The 15,227-nt window shown below is 34.8% G+C and overlaps 1 protein-coding gene across 1 annotated transcript in view; it reads left to right on the top strand.

Moving 5' to 3' along the window:
* The window catches only part of WASHC3 (WASH complex subunit 3), an 86,765-nt gene that overhangs the window by 2,578 nt on the left and 68,960 nt on the right, over positions 1 to 15,227 (top strand). Inside the window, exons 3-5 of the mRNA XM_028490500.2 lie at positions 8,702 to 8,767; positions 10,720 to 10,827; positions 15,031 to 15,141. Coding sequence (XP_028346301.1) covers positions 8,702 to 8,767; positions 10,720 to 10,827; positions 15,031 to 15,141 — 285 coding nt within the window. The remainder of the gene's footprint in view (positions 1 to 8,701; positions 8,768 to 10,719; positions 10,828 to 15,030; positions 15,142 to 15,227) is intronic.

Raw genomic sequence — 15,227 nt, 5'->3', positions numbered from 1 at the left:
TGAGTAATATTCCATTGTATATATGTGCCACATCTTCTTTATCCATTCATCTGTTGTTGGACACTTAGGTTGCTTCCATGTCCTGGCTATTGTAAATAGAGCTGCAATGAACATTTTGGTACATGACTCTTTTTGAATTATGGTTTTCTCAGGGTGTATGCCCAATAGTGGGATTGCTGGGTTGTATGGTAGTTCTATTTGTAGTTTTTTAAGAAACCTCCATACTGTTCTCCATAGTGGCTGTATCAATTTACATTCCCACCAACAGTGCAAGAGTGTTCCCTTTTCTCCACACCCTCTCCAGCATTTGTCTTTTCTAGATTTTTTTGATGATGGCCTGTGATTAATTGTTTAAAACGAAGCAAATAGGACTTCCCTGGTGGCGCAGTGGTTAAGAATCCGCCTGCCAATGCAGGGGACGTGGGTTCCATCCCTGGTCCGGGAAGATCCCACATGCTGTGGAGCAGCTAAGCCCGTGCGCCACAACTACTGAGCCTGCGCTCTAGAGCCCACAAGCCACGACTACTGAAGCCCACACGCCTAGAGCCCGTGCTCCACAACAAGAGAAGCCACCACAACGAGAAGCCTGCACACCACAACGAAGAGCAGACCCCGCTCGCCGCAACTAGAGAAAGCCCGCACGCAGCAATGAAGACCCAATGCAGCCAAAAGTGAATAAATAAAATAAATTTATAATAAAATAAAATAAAGCAAATAACGCACCCCCCCAAAAAATTGGGAGAATGGGGGAAAATGAGATAATTCACAGTTGAGTCAAACAGTATTCAGTTCATTCTGTCTTATAAATAATATGAGGTAGAGCCTTAGCATATAGTTTTTGTTAGATATATTAATAAAAACTGCATGGAGACAGGAAAACTATTTTAACTTGTATAAGGTTCCAGCTGTTGTTTTTGTTTAGTTATCAAAATCACTTCTGCCTTCTCATTAAGACAAAAGAAATTGAAATGTGATATGATGATTGATAGAGTAAGGGGCTCAAGTCAATATTTTTTATCTAAGAGGCTCAGAGTCTAGGTGCTTGCTTCCCTGAGTTTTATCTTGAACTGCTGCCTCTATAAATGGCATAAAGAATTGACTGACTGAAAAGCAGTAAGCCAAGGATTTAGCCCTTCACTTTGTATACCACGGTAGGGTGGAGAAGTATCTGAAGAGAGACTGTTCCAGGATTGTTAGCAGAGAAGGGCAAATACTCCATCCCCATACTTCTCATCTCCAGTTTAAAAAGTAAACAACAACAAAACAACCAACAAACGCATCTGTGAAAGCAGCTTCGTAGAGCTGCCCTGAGGTAGAGATAGCCCCGCACCTTTGTAGGGCCTAACAGTTGTCAGTGCCTGGGGAGTGAATGTTATTTGCTGAAGGCTAGATCAAATATAATAATTGTCTTTTGTTTATTGATTGCTTATGCATTATCAAAGCCTCGTGATTCACTCTTTCCCCCCTTCTATTCCTCTCTCCACTACCCCCCAAATCAGTTGGCTGTTTTGACTATATCACTATTTCCTATTTCTTCCTTGAACTCTAGAAAAATTTTGTTGACCAAAAATTCATGAAATTTAAAGGTAGCTTATGCCTTTTTCTCCTTAATGGATGATAATCTAGGGTTGACTGTAACTCATTATTTCGAATTCATATTGTAACAGTTTGGATGTTTATGTCAGTTGTAGACTTTTTGTCAATACTTGGTGTGATGACAATAACTAATATTTATTGTGTGCTTATTCTGTGCTAGGCATTGTACTAAGTGCTTTACATGTATTTAATCATCACAGACCAGCTCTTTGAGAGAGGTCCAATTATCTCTTTTTTAGAAATACAGAAACTGAGATGTAGAGAGTCTTAAATCACTTGCTTAGTCGTTTATTCATTCACTCACCATGTATTTGAGTGCATAGTATTTATGGCTGCAGTAGCTGCTCTAACTTGCCCACAGTCACACAGCTAGAAAGTAAAAGAGCTGGGATTCCAACTCTGATCTATTAACTAGTAAAAACAAAACTGTCTCAGTCTTCTGTTGCACCATCTGATCTGAATATGATGCATATTTACATCATTTTCAAGGGAGAGACTGCAGTGTCTTCTTTAAAGCTATTTCAAAATTTAGTTTTTAGATTTGTATTCTCTTCTTTACTGGGCCATGTCTATTTGATATAATGTCTTTTTGATATGATAAATTCCAAGGATATAATACAGGTATTCAAACACGAAGTGTCGTTTTCTCCCCAGTTAAGATCAATGTAGTTTTCCAAAATGGGTTGTTATTTGTTTATAGCACCTGTTAGACCTGTGGGTCTTGTTTAGTTAAAGCCTTAAACAAGAACCAAAACAACTCTGTTTCCCTCAATAAAAAATGAACCTCAGTTATTACTTTTTGAACTGGAAGTGAACTGGAGGAAAAAGAAAACCTGGTAGGTTTTGGTTTGTTTTGGGTGGGTTTGGGTTTGTTTTTTTTTTTGAGGAGGGGGTTGATTTGGGGGTTTTTTGTTTGTTTGTTTGTTTGGGTTTTGGTTTTTTCACATAATCTGGTTTGAACCATACCCAAACAGTAACTTCAGTCACAGCTAAACTCAAACGGGAATTAAATTTGAAACCAGTTGCTAGGGCTCTTCATCACTAATACCGGTTTTAAAGTTCTCTGAGAAAGAGAAAAGTGAAGAACATAGCTTTTTAAACACTTTCTGGATACTGAGCCACTTTGTAACTCTTCTAATGACTAGAACCAAGGTAGAAGAAAAGTTAGAAGACAGAGAAAGGAAAGTAGTTGAATCAGACCCAAGTGGCAGAGTTACTTAGGGTCATCTCTTCTTCCCTCACAAGTCTCCAGTAAGCATTTCTAGTCTGGCCCTTATCAGCAAAATCTTGTGGAAGCCCACTGGGACTGCAAATTTTAAGTGGAAGAAGGTGGAGGAAGACACAAGTTCTATGCATAGCACAGATAAGACTGAGCAGAAATTTAACCTTATTGTGAATCTTAAAGTTAAAAGTACTCAATATCATTAAACAGGGCAGTCAGGTGTGTTATTTTGACTCAGACTTGTAACATGCCTAGAATACTGGGGTTTTCGTCATTTTTAAAATATTCTAAAATGTTTCTTTTTTAAAAAATCTTTAAATACAGGAAAAAAGTGCTGAGAATTTTCATACAACCTAAAAAAAATCTACATCCAATTTTTAAGCCCACCATCAGACTTAACCTTCAACCAAATAATGTTTTGCTTAAAACCCTATTTTCTGCTACAACTTTTCCAACTGCCTTTATAACTTTTACAACTGCTGGGTTTAAGTGTCAGATGAAGCTTAGTAAAACCGTGGATTGCTTCCCTCTCTGGTTTCCAGGACATTTTCAACCAAAAGTGGTATACCAAGAGATCCATTAATTTAAAATACTGTTTCTCTTTTAAAGAACTGGATATACAAATTGCATATTTTACAAACCTGAAATACCAGTGTTTTTTTTTTCCATGTTCAACTGTTAACTCCATATTTCTTCCGTTGTCTTTTTTTTCTCTTCAATAAAATGCACTGCCTTAAGAATAGGCAGGTGATGGATGCATCAAGAAGTTTTCAACTTATCTGACAAACTAGGTACCTTGTATTTTCCCCTCTTGTCCCAAATCAAGGTATTTCAGGTTTGCTTTAAATCCTTATAAAGAGGATGGATGGTTAAATGGATGGGAAAGACTGTTACCTTTCTATTTCCTCTCTGCTGAAACTTTCAGAGGTGGGGACAGTTACTGTTATTGATCACGTTACTTATAATATATCCGTGGTCATCTACACTTCAAAGTAGTAGTTCTCAACCAGGGGACATTTGGCAATGTCTAGAGATGTTTTTAGTTGTCACAATTGGGGAGTTTTTGTGGCATTTAGTGGGTAGAGGTCAGAGATTCCGCTAAACATCCTGTAGTGTACAGGATAGCCCTTCACAACAAAGAATTATCCAGCCCAAAATGTCAATAGAGCCAAGGTTGAGAAACCTACTTTATGGTGGTCTAGGGGTTTAGAAGGAAAATGCAGAAAACATATACATCTTAGAAATGAGCTTCAGCAGCCCATAAATGAAGCCAGGTGTATTTTGTCAAGTGACAGTGGCTTTCTACAAAGTACATATTTATGTGTGTTATAGCAATAATTACATGGGAACAGACTCAAAAACATTTATTATGCTGAATAATCTTTGAAAGCAGAGGTTCTTAATTGTGCCATGGATCCTTTGGCAGTCTAGTGAAATGCAATTAATGTTTTTAAATGCATAAAATAAAATGTGTAGTATTACAAAAGATACCAATTACATACTTAAAAACTCGAAAACATGATATGGTAATATATCCTTTATTAAAGCATTAAGTTGTATAACAGGTAACATATTTAATATTTTAGACTCTCAAAACCCAGCTCTAGAGAAGATAGATAATACCTTTATGGATAATTTTAAAAACATGATTTATCCACAGCAAAGATCTTCCCTAGCCAAGAGGAAAAGCCTTTTGTTGATCTGATTTTCAGAAAATCATTTACATAGTGGTTCTAAATTTGGGGTACATGAACTTGGATGGGGGAAAAAAATCATGTGTATATATTTTTTACCTTTAACTTAAATTTCACATTTTCTTTAAATTTGGTCAACAGAAATCACAGTAGTATTAGGACCTATGACTCTCACCAATAGAAAGCACAGATTTTTTTTTAATTAAATTACAGTTGTTTCAGATTTCTTTAGACTTCACAATTACCATTGTTTCTAGATTAGATATCAAGAATATTCAGATAAATTATAACTAATTAAAATATATTGATGCTTAAATCAGTGTCTTTCATGTCTTACATGAATAAATCATTCATATAATCTTGTTTTATTAAAAAGCAGGTCATTTCGTTTTGGTGAGGTTTTGATAATAGTAGGTGAAAGTAGGTAAAATGAGTGCCAAAGCAAAAGATTGACATACCAGGTGAATCTGCATCCAAAAAAATTGGGAATTACTGCTCTGGAAAGTATAACTTTTTTTTCCCAAGCCTCTTTAATCTTCCTTATCAGCAAGTAGTTTTCTGAATAAACATTTTCATCCTTATTCCCTTATTTTCTAAGACTAGTATTTCAATCCTTAGCCTATCTTGTGTAAACATTTGAGTATCCATTTAAAGACAATTTATGATCTAATCCTGAAAAAATTTTAATACCTATCTTTTTAAATAATTCTAGATAAACAGCATCTATTTTAGGAAATTTGATCAGAAAAATTTGATTCCCAGTATTCAGTACAATAGCATCTTAGCAACCTGAGAAGCAGGTTGATCATTTATTAGCTTTGAATAACAAAAATTATATCTATGCAATACTCAGGAATTTTCCATCTTTTTAAAAAAATTAATTAAACTTTATTTTTAGAGCAGTTTTAGGTTCACAGCAAAATTGAGCAGAAAGTATAGAGTTCCCATTTATTCCTTGACTCCCGCTCCCAACCCTTGTGCACAACCTTCCCCATTATCAACATGCCCCACCAGCATGGTAATTTATTACAATCAGTTTGTTACAGTCTGCACTGACACATCAACACCCAGAGTCTATGGCATCATGCTTTAACAAGCTGAAATACTTTCAAAAATATTTAGTATCTGGAGTTGGAGTGTTTGAGTTCAGATTGTTTTACTTGTATAAAGGCTCATTTCTTTAAAAGAGAAATGCAAATCAAAACTGCAATGAGATATCACCTCACACTGGTCAGAATGGCCATCGTCAAAAAATCTACAAACAGTAAATGCTGGAGAGGGTGTGGAGAAAAGGGAACCCTCCTGCACTGTTGGTGGGAATGTAAATTGATACAGCCACTGTGAAGAACAGTATGGAGGTTCCTTAAAAAACTAAAAATAGAACTACCGTATGAGCCAGCAATCCCACTACTGGGCGTATACCCTGAGAAAACCATAATTCAAAAAGTCACTTGTATCCCAGTGTTCATTGCATCACTATTTACAATAGCCAGGACATGGAAACAACCTAAATGTCCATCGACAGATGAATGGATAAAGGAGATGTGGTACATATATATAATGGAATATTACTCAGCCATAAAAACGAATGAAATTAGGTTGTTTTTAGAGATGTGGATGGACCTAGAGTCTGTCATACAGAGTGAAGTAAGTCAGAAAGAAAAACAAATATCGTATATTAACACATATATGTGGAATCTAGAAAAATGGTACAGATGAACCTATTTGCAGGGCAGGAATAGAGATGCAGATGTAGAGAACAGATATGTGGACACGGGTGGGGGGAAGGGGAGGGTGGGATGAATTGGAAGATTAGTTTTGGCAAAAATACACTACCATGTATAAAATAGATAGCTAGTGAGAACCTGCTGTGTATCACAGGGACCTCAGCTTGGTGCTCTGTGATGACCTAGATGGGTGGGATGAGGGGGAAGGTGGGGATATATGTATACATACAGCTGAGTCACTTTATTGTACAGCAGAAACTAACACAACATTGTAAAGCAATTATACTCCAATAAAAATTAATTAATTAATTAATTAAAAAATAAAATTGGCATCATAGGGACTTCCCTGGAGGTCTAGTGGTTAAGACTTTGCCTTCCAATACAGGGGGTGCAGGTTCGATTCCTGGTCGGGGGGCTAAGATCCCTAATGCCTCACAGCCAAAAAACATAAAATAGAAGCAATATTGTAACAAGTTCAATAAAGACGTTAAAAAATGGTTCACAGGGACTTCCCTGGTGGCGCAATGGTTAAGAATCTGCCTGCCAATGCAGGGGACACAGGTTCGAGCCCTGGTCCGGGAAGATCCCACATGCCGCTGAGCAACTAAGCCCGTGCGCCACAACTACCGAGGCTGCGCTCTAGAACCCACAAGCCACAACCACTGAGCCTGCATACTGCAACTGCTGAAGTCTGCGAGCCTAGAGTCTGTGCTCCACAACAAGAGAAGCCACCACAGTGAGAAGCCTAAGCACCGAAACCAAGAATAGCCCCCGCTCACCTCAACTAGAGAAAAGCCCACGTGCAGCAACGAAGACCCAACACAGCCAAAAATGAAATAAATAAATAAATACATTTATTAAAAAGTAAAAAATGGTCCACATCAAAAAAAAAATTGGCATCATAATAGTTTCTATTTCATAGACTTGGTGTGAGATTTCAAATGATACTTGCATATACAGTGTAGCATACTAAGGTAAATGCTCAAATGTTTACAGTGATGATGATTATTGCTTAAAAGTACATATTTATATAAATATATTAAAACAAAAATGAATTTTTAATTCATTTTTTCTTTTTCTGTATTCACTTATTTTAATCAAAACAATGTATGCATTTTAAAATAAGTTAGAAATTATCATTCACTTTACAAATTAACTTGCTTTGGGATTTCTGCAGTTACTAAGCTTCTGCAGTGAATTAAATGACTGATTTGTCAAAATTTAATTTCCGTGATTTTCAGGAAAACACGTATAATTTGCAGAGGAATTTATCCATATGATGTTTTATAAGCCTGTGTTTATATTTGTATCAAAGCCTTATGTAAACAAATCCTAGAAATCAAGGTTAAACTTAACTTCAAATGCCATTAAAACTAGATTCTAATGTTTTATTTCTAAATTATATCTTTGTAGATATCAAGAATGCTCATCTAAAAAATAAGTGTCTTGTGAAGAAGTACTAACTACTCTATGGTTGCTTTCAGTTTTCTCCCCCTCTAAATATGGGCAAAATGATCATTTCTTGGGGTGTTAAAATTCTGCTTATGAGTTAGTCAAGATCTTGATAATAACCCAGAAGGCAATCAGAATGCTGCGCATCTGCCAACTAGTAAACTGGCCAACTGCTTGTAGGCTGTGTCACTAATAATGTTTAGGATGAGGGAGTTTTAAATAAATGTTCTTATGGATCATATTTTATGATGTTACCTTTATTTGTGTGGGAGTATATATATGGCTAATTTAATTGTACAGTATAACTAGAGCATGGTAAGCTCTTGGTTCTGGTTTATCTTGGATTTTGATGGTAGGTTGATTCCTTTTGCTTTTTTAGTATTCTTTCTTATTTTTTCTCTTTGTTTTAATTCTTTCCGACATTAACTACTCATCTTACAGTTTCATCCTTTTTTATTTTTCAAACATGAAAAGTTTGTATTTGGGACTAATTTTATATATTTATGTGTTTAAGTAATTTATAAAGGCAGATCCTGTTCCATTCTGTTTTGGGCTAATTTTTATTCTTGTGTGCTGTGAAGAATTCCTTCATTCAACAACAAATAATTATTAGGCTTCTGTTAAGTGTCCAGTACTGTTCTGGCACTAGGGGTATAACAGTGAATAAAAACCGTTGTCCTCAGAGGAGTTTACAATCTGGTCCCAATGATTGATTATGGCTCTGATAATGAGTTTGATAAGGCTGAAAATGTAACTTTTTCTTTTCTGTGAATACAGCTTTATAAAATAACCATGAAGCATGCTAATGAAGTTAATAGAATACTTGAGTTCCCATTCTGACTCATATAAATAAGAGAGTAGTATATTAGAAAATCACAAGTATTTAAACCATAGTTTTTATTATTTTCAAATCTGCCATTTGTTATCCTTGTTAATGGTTTATTTTAATCAGACTTATTCTTTTTTTTTCTTTGGACTTCATTCTTTTGTTTCTAATCTTTCTTTTCCAGAAATTGGCAGACCTTTCTCTTCGTATCCAGCAAATTGAAACAACTCTCAATATTTTAGATGCAAAGGTTTGTATTTCTGAATAATTTATAGGATAAACTTTGCTCTACATACACCAGCTTTCTCAGTCACACTTAACTTTAATTGCGTTTAGAGAGGAATTCAATTTAGCTCCTGCATCCATGAAGTGGTGCAGTGTTTTCTTTTGTTTAATTTATTATAATTGCAAAGGAAATGATCTTCATTATGAACCACTAACCGAGTCTGTTTAAATGTACACATGGGTGAAGGTTTCTTTCATTATTTGAATCAAAAGCATAATGAGGAACATGTTAACAAATTGAACTGTTACATAGTTTACTTCATTTGATGGAAAACTCACAATTATCTTAATAGTAATCATTGATAACACAGGAAAAATTATGTAAAACTTTACATGTCTCCAGAGCAAAATTTGGAGAAAATATCACCTAATTTCCGTTTGTAAATATATTAAATGCTAAAGTAAAGAATACCAATTTTGATGTCAGAAATTACAAAAGATAACTTTTCATCTTATAACAGCAAAAATAGAAGGGTTGTTTTGATTTGAAAGCTTGCAGGTTTTGTGTGCTTTTCTTCTATATAAAATAATGGAGATGCTAGTATATTTTTGTGACTTTGTCCTTTTTTTTTTTAACATCTTTATTGGAGTATAATTGCTTTACAATGGTGTGTTAGTTTCTGCTTTATAACAAAGTGAATCAGCTATACATATATGACTTTTTCCTTTTATCCAAAAGTTTGATGTGAAAAAATATGTATTGAATATTTATAAGGAAGTGAAATGACTAATATCTTTTAACATAAGGATCAGAACGTCTAGCTTGTACTTTCTACATCTTCCTGTGGACTTCAGTCACTGTATTTCCCTCAGAACATTTCTTTAGCTTGTAATTTAGGATACTTGGCCTTGAACATGTTCAAGATAGTCTCTTAGTAGCCATACCCACTTGAAACTATTTGGGCCATAGCCACTGTGCTAAATACTGTAATCAGTCAACAGTTCTCAATGAATATGCTGCTTCAGATCTTATTACCATTGGTTTTTCATTAATCTTTATAATGAATATGTGTATTATTTTAATGTTTGTGGAATTCTTAAGTTAGAGTTCAAGGTCACAAGTTAAGTTGCCATATGGACAGATTAACCTTAATTTTTTCCATGGCCATAGAGTTAATCCTCAAAGTTAGCCAAACATTTGACAAATGTATATCATTGATATCAGGATGAAATCAGAAAAGAGGGTTTGCATGGATCTTGCAAATCCAATCTGAAATGCTTAACCACTGACAACATGCTCATTTTTTGTGTAGGAAAAGTAATGCATTTTAGTAACATTCAGTGATGTTACTAAAGAAAGAAAAGGAATAAGCTGTATCATACATTAAAATGTGGCAAGAGTTTTCTCATTTCCCAGATTATTCAAACTTAAAATGTGCTACAAAGCACTTTTTGAGGGGTAACAAAATATGTTTAATAAAAATATTTTTACAACTTTGTGAGCTAGGTTTTCTTATCCCCACTTTACAGGTGAGAAAATTGAGGCCTAAGACGATTTACACAAGGTCACATATTTTGTGACTTAAGACCTAGGCAATCTGACTCCAAATCCCATGCTCTCATTCCTTACACTAGGATTCCTTAGATTTTAAAAATAATTCCTGAGAAAGAATGGTGATATGCTAAATTAGATTGGTGAGAAATTCTTCAAAAATATTTTATTTGTGAATGCCTTTAACTTTTAAGTAGTTTATGGCATGGAGAATTTCAACCAAAGATGAGATTTTGGGCTTCCCTGGTGGCGCAGTGGTTGAGAGTCCGCCTGCCGATGCAGGGAACACGGGTTCGAACTTAAGACAGCTATTTAGAACACACACACACACACACACACACACACACACACACACACACTTAGAAACTTAGTGTTTAAGAACCTAATATTATCCTCATATACCAACATTAATTTTCTTTTCTCAGTTGTCGTCTATCCCAGGGCTAGATGATGTCACATTTGAAGTGTCTCCTGTAAGTGACACTAGGATCACAAATGAAACACATTCTGAAACCACTTCAGAGCAATCACAGGTAAGTAGTTAAGTTCCAGGAAACATGAGCAGATATCTTGGTTGAACCAAATAGACCTAATCAGCAGGTTTGAAGAAAGAAGTTAAATAAAAATGTTAACACTTTGCATAGTAATATTTTAAACCTTAAGATAGAAAATGAAGTTTGAAAAAAAGTTATTAGCTTTTCATTTGTTATTTTGAAGGGCTTCCTGAAGTTAATATTTTTCTTGCCTATAAAAGAAAGAAAACCTATACAGAACTAGGAAAAATCTTGAATATAATTGTTTTCTTCAAGTTCACTATGGAAGTTTTTTTCTTAGTTCTTATAAGAAATGTATCTTTTAAATGTTTTATTATAAAAACTTTCAAATGTGAACAAAAATAGAATAGTACAGTGAATACCCAAATGCCCATTACCTGGATTCATCAGTTAAGATTTTGTTGCAAATGCTTCATCTTTTTTTGTCACTTACTGAAGTGAATTCCAGGCATCATGTTATTTCACCCCTGTATAATTCCTTGTGAAAAGTTCTGAAATTTTTTGGTGTAATCACAATGCCTTTATCATATACAATATAATTAACAATAATTCCCTGGTAATATCTAACTCCCTGTTGCCTGAAGTCTGCTCCGTGGGCCAGCAGCCTCAGAATCACCTGAGGGCTTGTTAGAAATGCGGGATCTCAGGTTCTACCCCATACTTACGGAATCAGAATCTGCATTTTAACAAGATTGCTATGTGATTTGTAGACTCTTGAAATTTGAGAGATCCTGATCTAAGAAATACCAGTTGTCTTAAAAAGTGTGTTTTGGGAGTTTATTTGTTTAAATCAACATCCTAGTAAGACCCATGCTTTGTGTTTGTTTCGTATGTCTTAATGTTCATTTATGGTCTGTATAAATTTAAATTTTATATGACTTTTTATTTCAAGAAATAAAAATTCTTTATTGTTTAAGAACAGATAATCTCTAGTGTATCTCAGTGAGGTATTAAAATCCAAAATAAAATAATCACTAAAATGGTGGTCTAACAAGTAATACCAAACAAGCAGACTTCCTATCTGTATGGAATTCTGCATTTGTACCTGGAGGTACTTTTCACAGGATATTTTTTAGATCATGATGGTGTTGACCATGATGATAATAACTAAACATGTAAAGGTTTTTTACTGTGTGAGGCGTGCTAAGTGCTTTTTATAAATTAAGTCAATTCTCACAACAGCCCTATGTTTACAGATATGTCAAATGAGGTACACAGAGGTTAAGTAACTTGCTGAAGGTCAAACAGTAAGAGCTGGAATTTTAACCCAGGCAATCTGGTGTCAAGAATCCTAGCTCTTACATGCTATACTGCACTGTCTCCAGCACCTGTGTTGAACTTGTTAAACATATTGAGTACATGTGGTGCAAGGCCCAGTGGGAGGAGCCATATATTTAGAGATATTATGTATTTGGGGAATGAATTAGATGACCATTTACTTAATAATTAGATATTAGAAAATTTAACATCCACTTAATATAACAAATTCCATTATGATGGCCACTGGAATATATATAATATACAAGAGTAAATCCAGATGTTTAGAGGAGTTTAACTTCACAAGGTTTTTTCAGTTAAAGATGGACCATCCTTTCTCTAGAACAAGGCATGTGTAAAAAATATTAAATGTTTCCACCCTACCTAGTAATTATTCTTTGTAGGATATTAACTGTCATATGTTTCTATAAATTTCTAAAATGGTATCTAACTTTTAATATTAATTTTTCCAGGTGTTATTGTGCATGCCATCTATAATATGTATTTTAACTTACGCAGCTGTGTTGGTCTTGCCTATTTAAGGTCTCAAAAAATTGATTATGAGTAATCACAACTGAATTATCTAAAATTCAGAATGACCTGATATTCTGGCAGTTTTATTTAAAAATAGTATATTGGGCTTCCCTGGTGGTGCAGTGGTTGAGAGTCCGCCTGCCGATGCAGGGGACACGGGTTCGTGCCCCGGTCCGGGAAGATCCCACATGCCGCGGAGCGGCTGGGCCCGTGAGCCATGGCCGCTGAGCCTGCGCGTCCAGAGCCTGTGCTCCGCAACGGGAGAGGCCACAACAGTGAGAGGCCCGCGTACCGCAAAAAAAAAAAAAAAAAAAAAGAATATCCATATTAAAAATAGTATATTAATTCATTTGGAGAATTTATGAAGTGTTGTTGGCTTCCTGAGCTTTAAAAATGTCCTAAAACTGTGTCTTGATTGGATTAATAAAATCAGCATGTTCAGCATGTTCTTAATATTGAAATCAACTTTTTAATTTCTTCTCCATTGTTTTTAGTTGGTATATTTTATGTAAAATATTTTGAAATAGACTGAAGTATTGCTTAACACAGAATTTCCATTGACATTACAGTCAACTCACTTATCAGATGAAGGATAATCATGAACTTTTTTTTTAATCATCCATTCATTGCAATCTCCAATCTATTGATATATATGAGTCAAAGACCCAAGGTTTGCATGCTGATTTTTCTGCAACTTTAATTTCATGTTTCAGATCTTATCATTACTCACAATAGAACATCCAATTGTGCAGATTGAGATTAATTTGAGAATAAAATGAAGGACAGTTGAGAAATATGATAGAGGATTTGAGTCATTCAAATAGCAAAGGTGTAAGACCTGATATAATTAAACCTTGTTGAGGTCTTAGTTATTAGGCCAAAGTTAAAGGCTGAGTTTTAAAATCCATTGGTCTTATATGTAATTATCATTTGATCCATTGTGCCACTGTATGAGTTTATTTTCCCTATTTTTTTAAAAGCATACTTGGGTCTTGTTTGAATTTTTTATTTAATTAAATGTTTTGGACAGTTTGTAATTATGTATTTTACAGATGAATGTGTATATATACACACACATACACACACACTTGAATGCACACTTTTGTACACTTGACACTGTCATATAACAGGAGTAACCTAAAGAATTTTTGGATGTTTTATTTGCTTCAGCATTTAAAAGAGATTTAATTTATATTGGAATTATCTGAGGAAAAACCTTAACATATTCATATTCTAAAAACTATGAATACCTAAGATTTATTTACATTTCAGCATAGATACGTAGACATAAAATTGATTTTATTCAGTTAAGGAACTTACTCTTAATGCTAACATACAGATAGTGAGTGAGAATTCACTAACTAGACTTACTCTAAATGTTTAGGTTGATAGAAAAATCAAGAACTGTATATAGACAGTCCTAGCTTTGCACTTAACTGAAGATAGGGTTCCAATATGGACAAGTTTCAGTTAACATCGTACCACACAAAGTTGAGAACTGCCTATATGATAAAAACATTTTTGTCCATAAAGACCATTCTCCAGTATTCTTCGTTATAAGTAGTAGTTTTTATAATGTTAATTTCATCAGTAGCTGAAATATATAAAAATATAATTTTGTCTGAGAAATGGGTTTCTCTTCCACAAATTCTCCAGGCATTGCCTTTAAAGATGTTAGAATAGCCATATCCACTTAGAACAAGATTATTCAATGAATGAGGAATATAATTGTGTAGATGGTATAGATACCCAGAAAATCAATTTTCTGTCTGCTACAGTTGTACATTTGACAAATCATTTGACAAATCAAATAGATTTATTAGCTTTATTAAAAGTTTTATTAAAATAATAGGTCCATCAATAATTCGTTTTTGTTTTTGTTTTTGCGGTACGCGGGCCTCTCCCTGTCGCGGCCTCTGCCGTTGCGGAGCACAGGCTCCGGACGCGCAGGCTCAGCGACCATGGCTCACGGGCCCAGCCGTTCCGCGGCATGTGGTATCTTCCCGGACCGGGGCACGAACCCGTGTCCCCTGAATCGGCAGGCGGACTCTCAACCACTGCGCCACCAGGGAAGCCCAATAATTCATGTTTTATATCAGCACTTGGGACAAGTAAAGCAGAATTCTAATTTTTTAATGCCATGAATATATTTACATCTTTACGGAACAATATAGTGTTGATATTAAGTGTAACTTCCTCTGAAATCATATTTAAGTATTTGTAAATATTTGGAAACATATATCCCATAATTAAATTATTGGTAAATTTAGAAATATGATTTTTTTCGGATATTGATTGCTTTAGAATTATAAAAAGAAACATCCCTTTTAAGTAACATGACGGACCCCTTTTGTGAATTGTCTAAAGTTTTATATGCAATACTCTCTACAGCTGAACAGTTTACAAGACTCTGGACCACAGGAAAGTGAAGTAACACCAGAAAATATCTTAACTGTAGCCAAGGACCCAAGATATGCCAGATATCTCAAAATGGTTCAAGTGGTAAGCTAATTTGGTCTGTCTTCTCTGTCTAGCAGCCTCCTCTGAAATTCTTAACTCTGAAGGTTTCATTGTTATTTTTTCAATCT

This window comes from Physeter macrocephalus, chromosome 6 (assembly GCF_002837175.3).
Source record: "Physeter macrocephalus isolate SW-GA chromosome 6, ASM283717v5, whole genome shotgun sequence".
Lineage (NCBI taxonomy): Eukaryota > Metazoa > Chordata > Mammalia > Artiodactyla > Physeteridae > Physeter > Physeter macrocephalus.
Note: the sequence above shows the minus strand (reverse complement) of the source record. Positions and strands in the feature narration are given on the sequence as shown.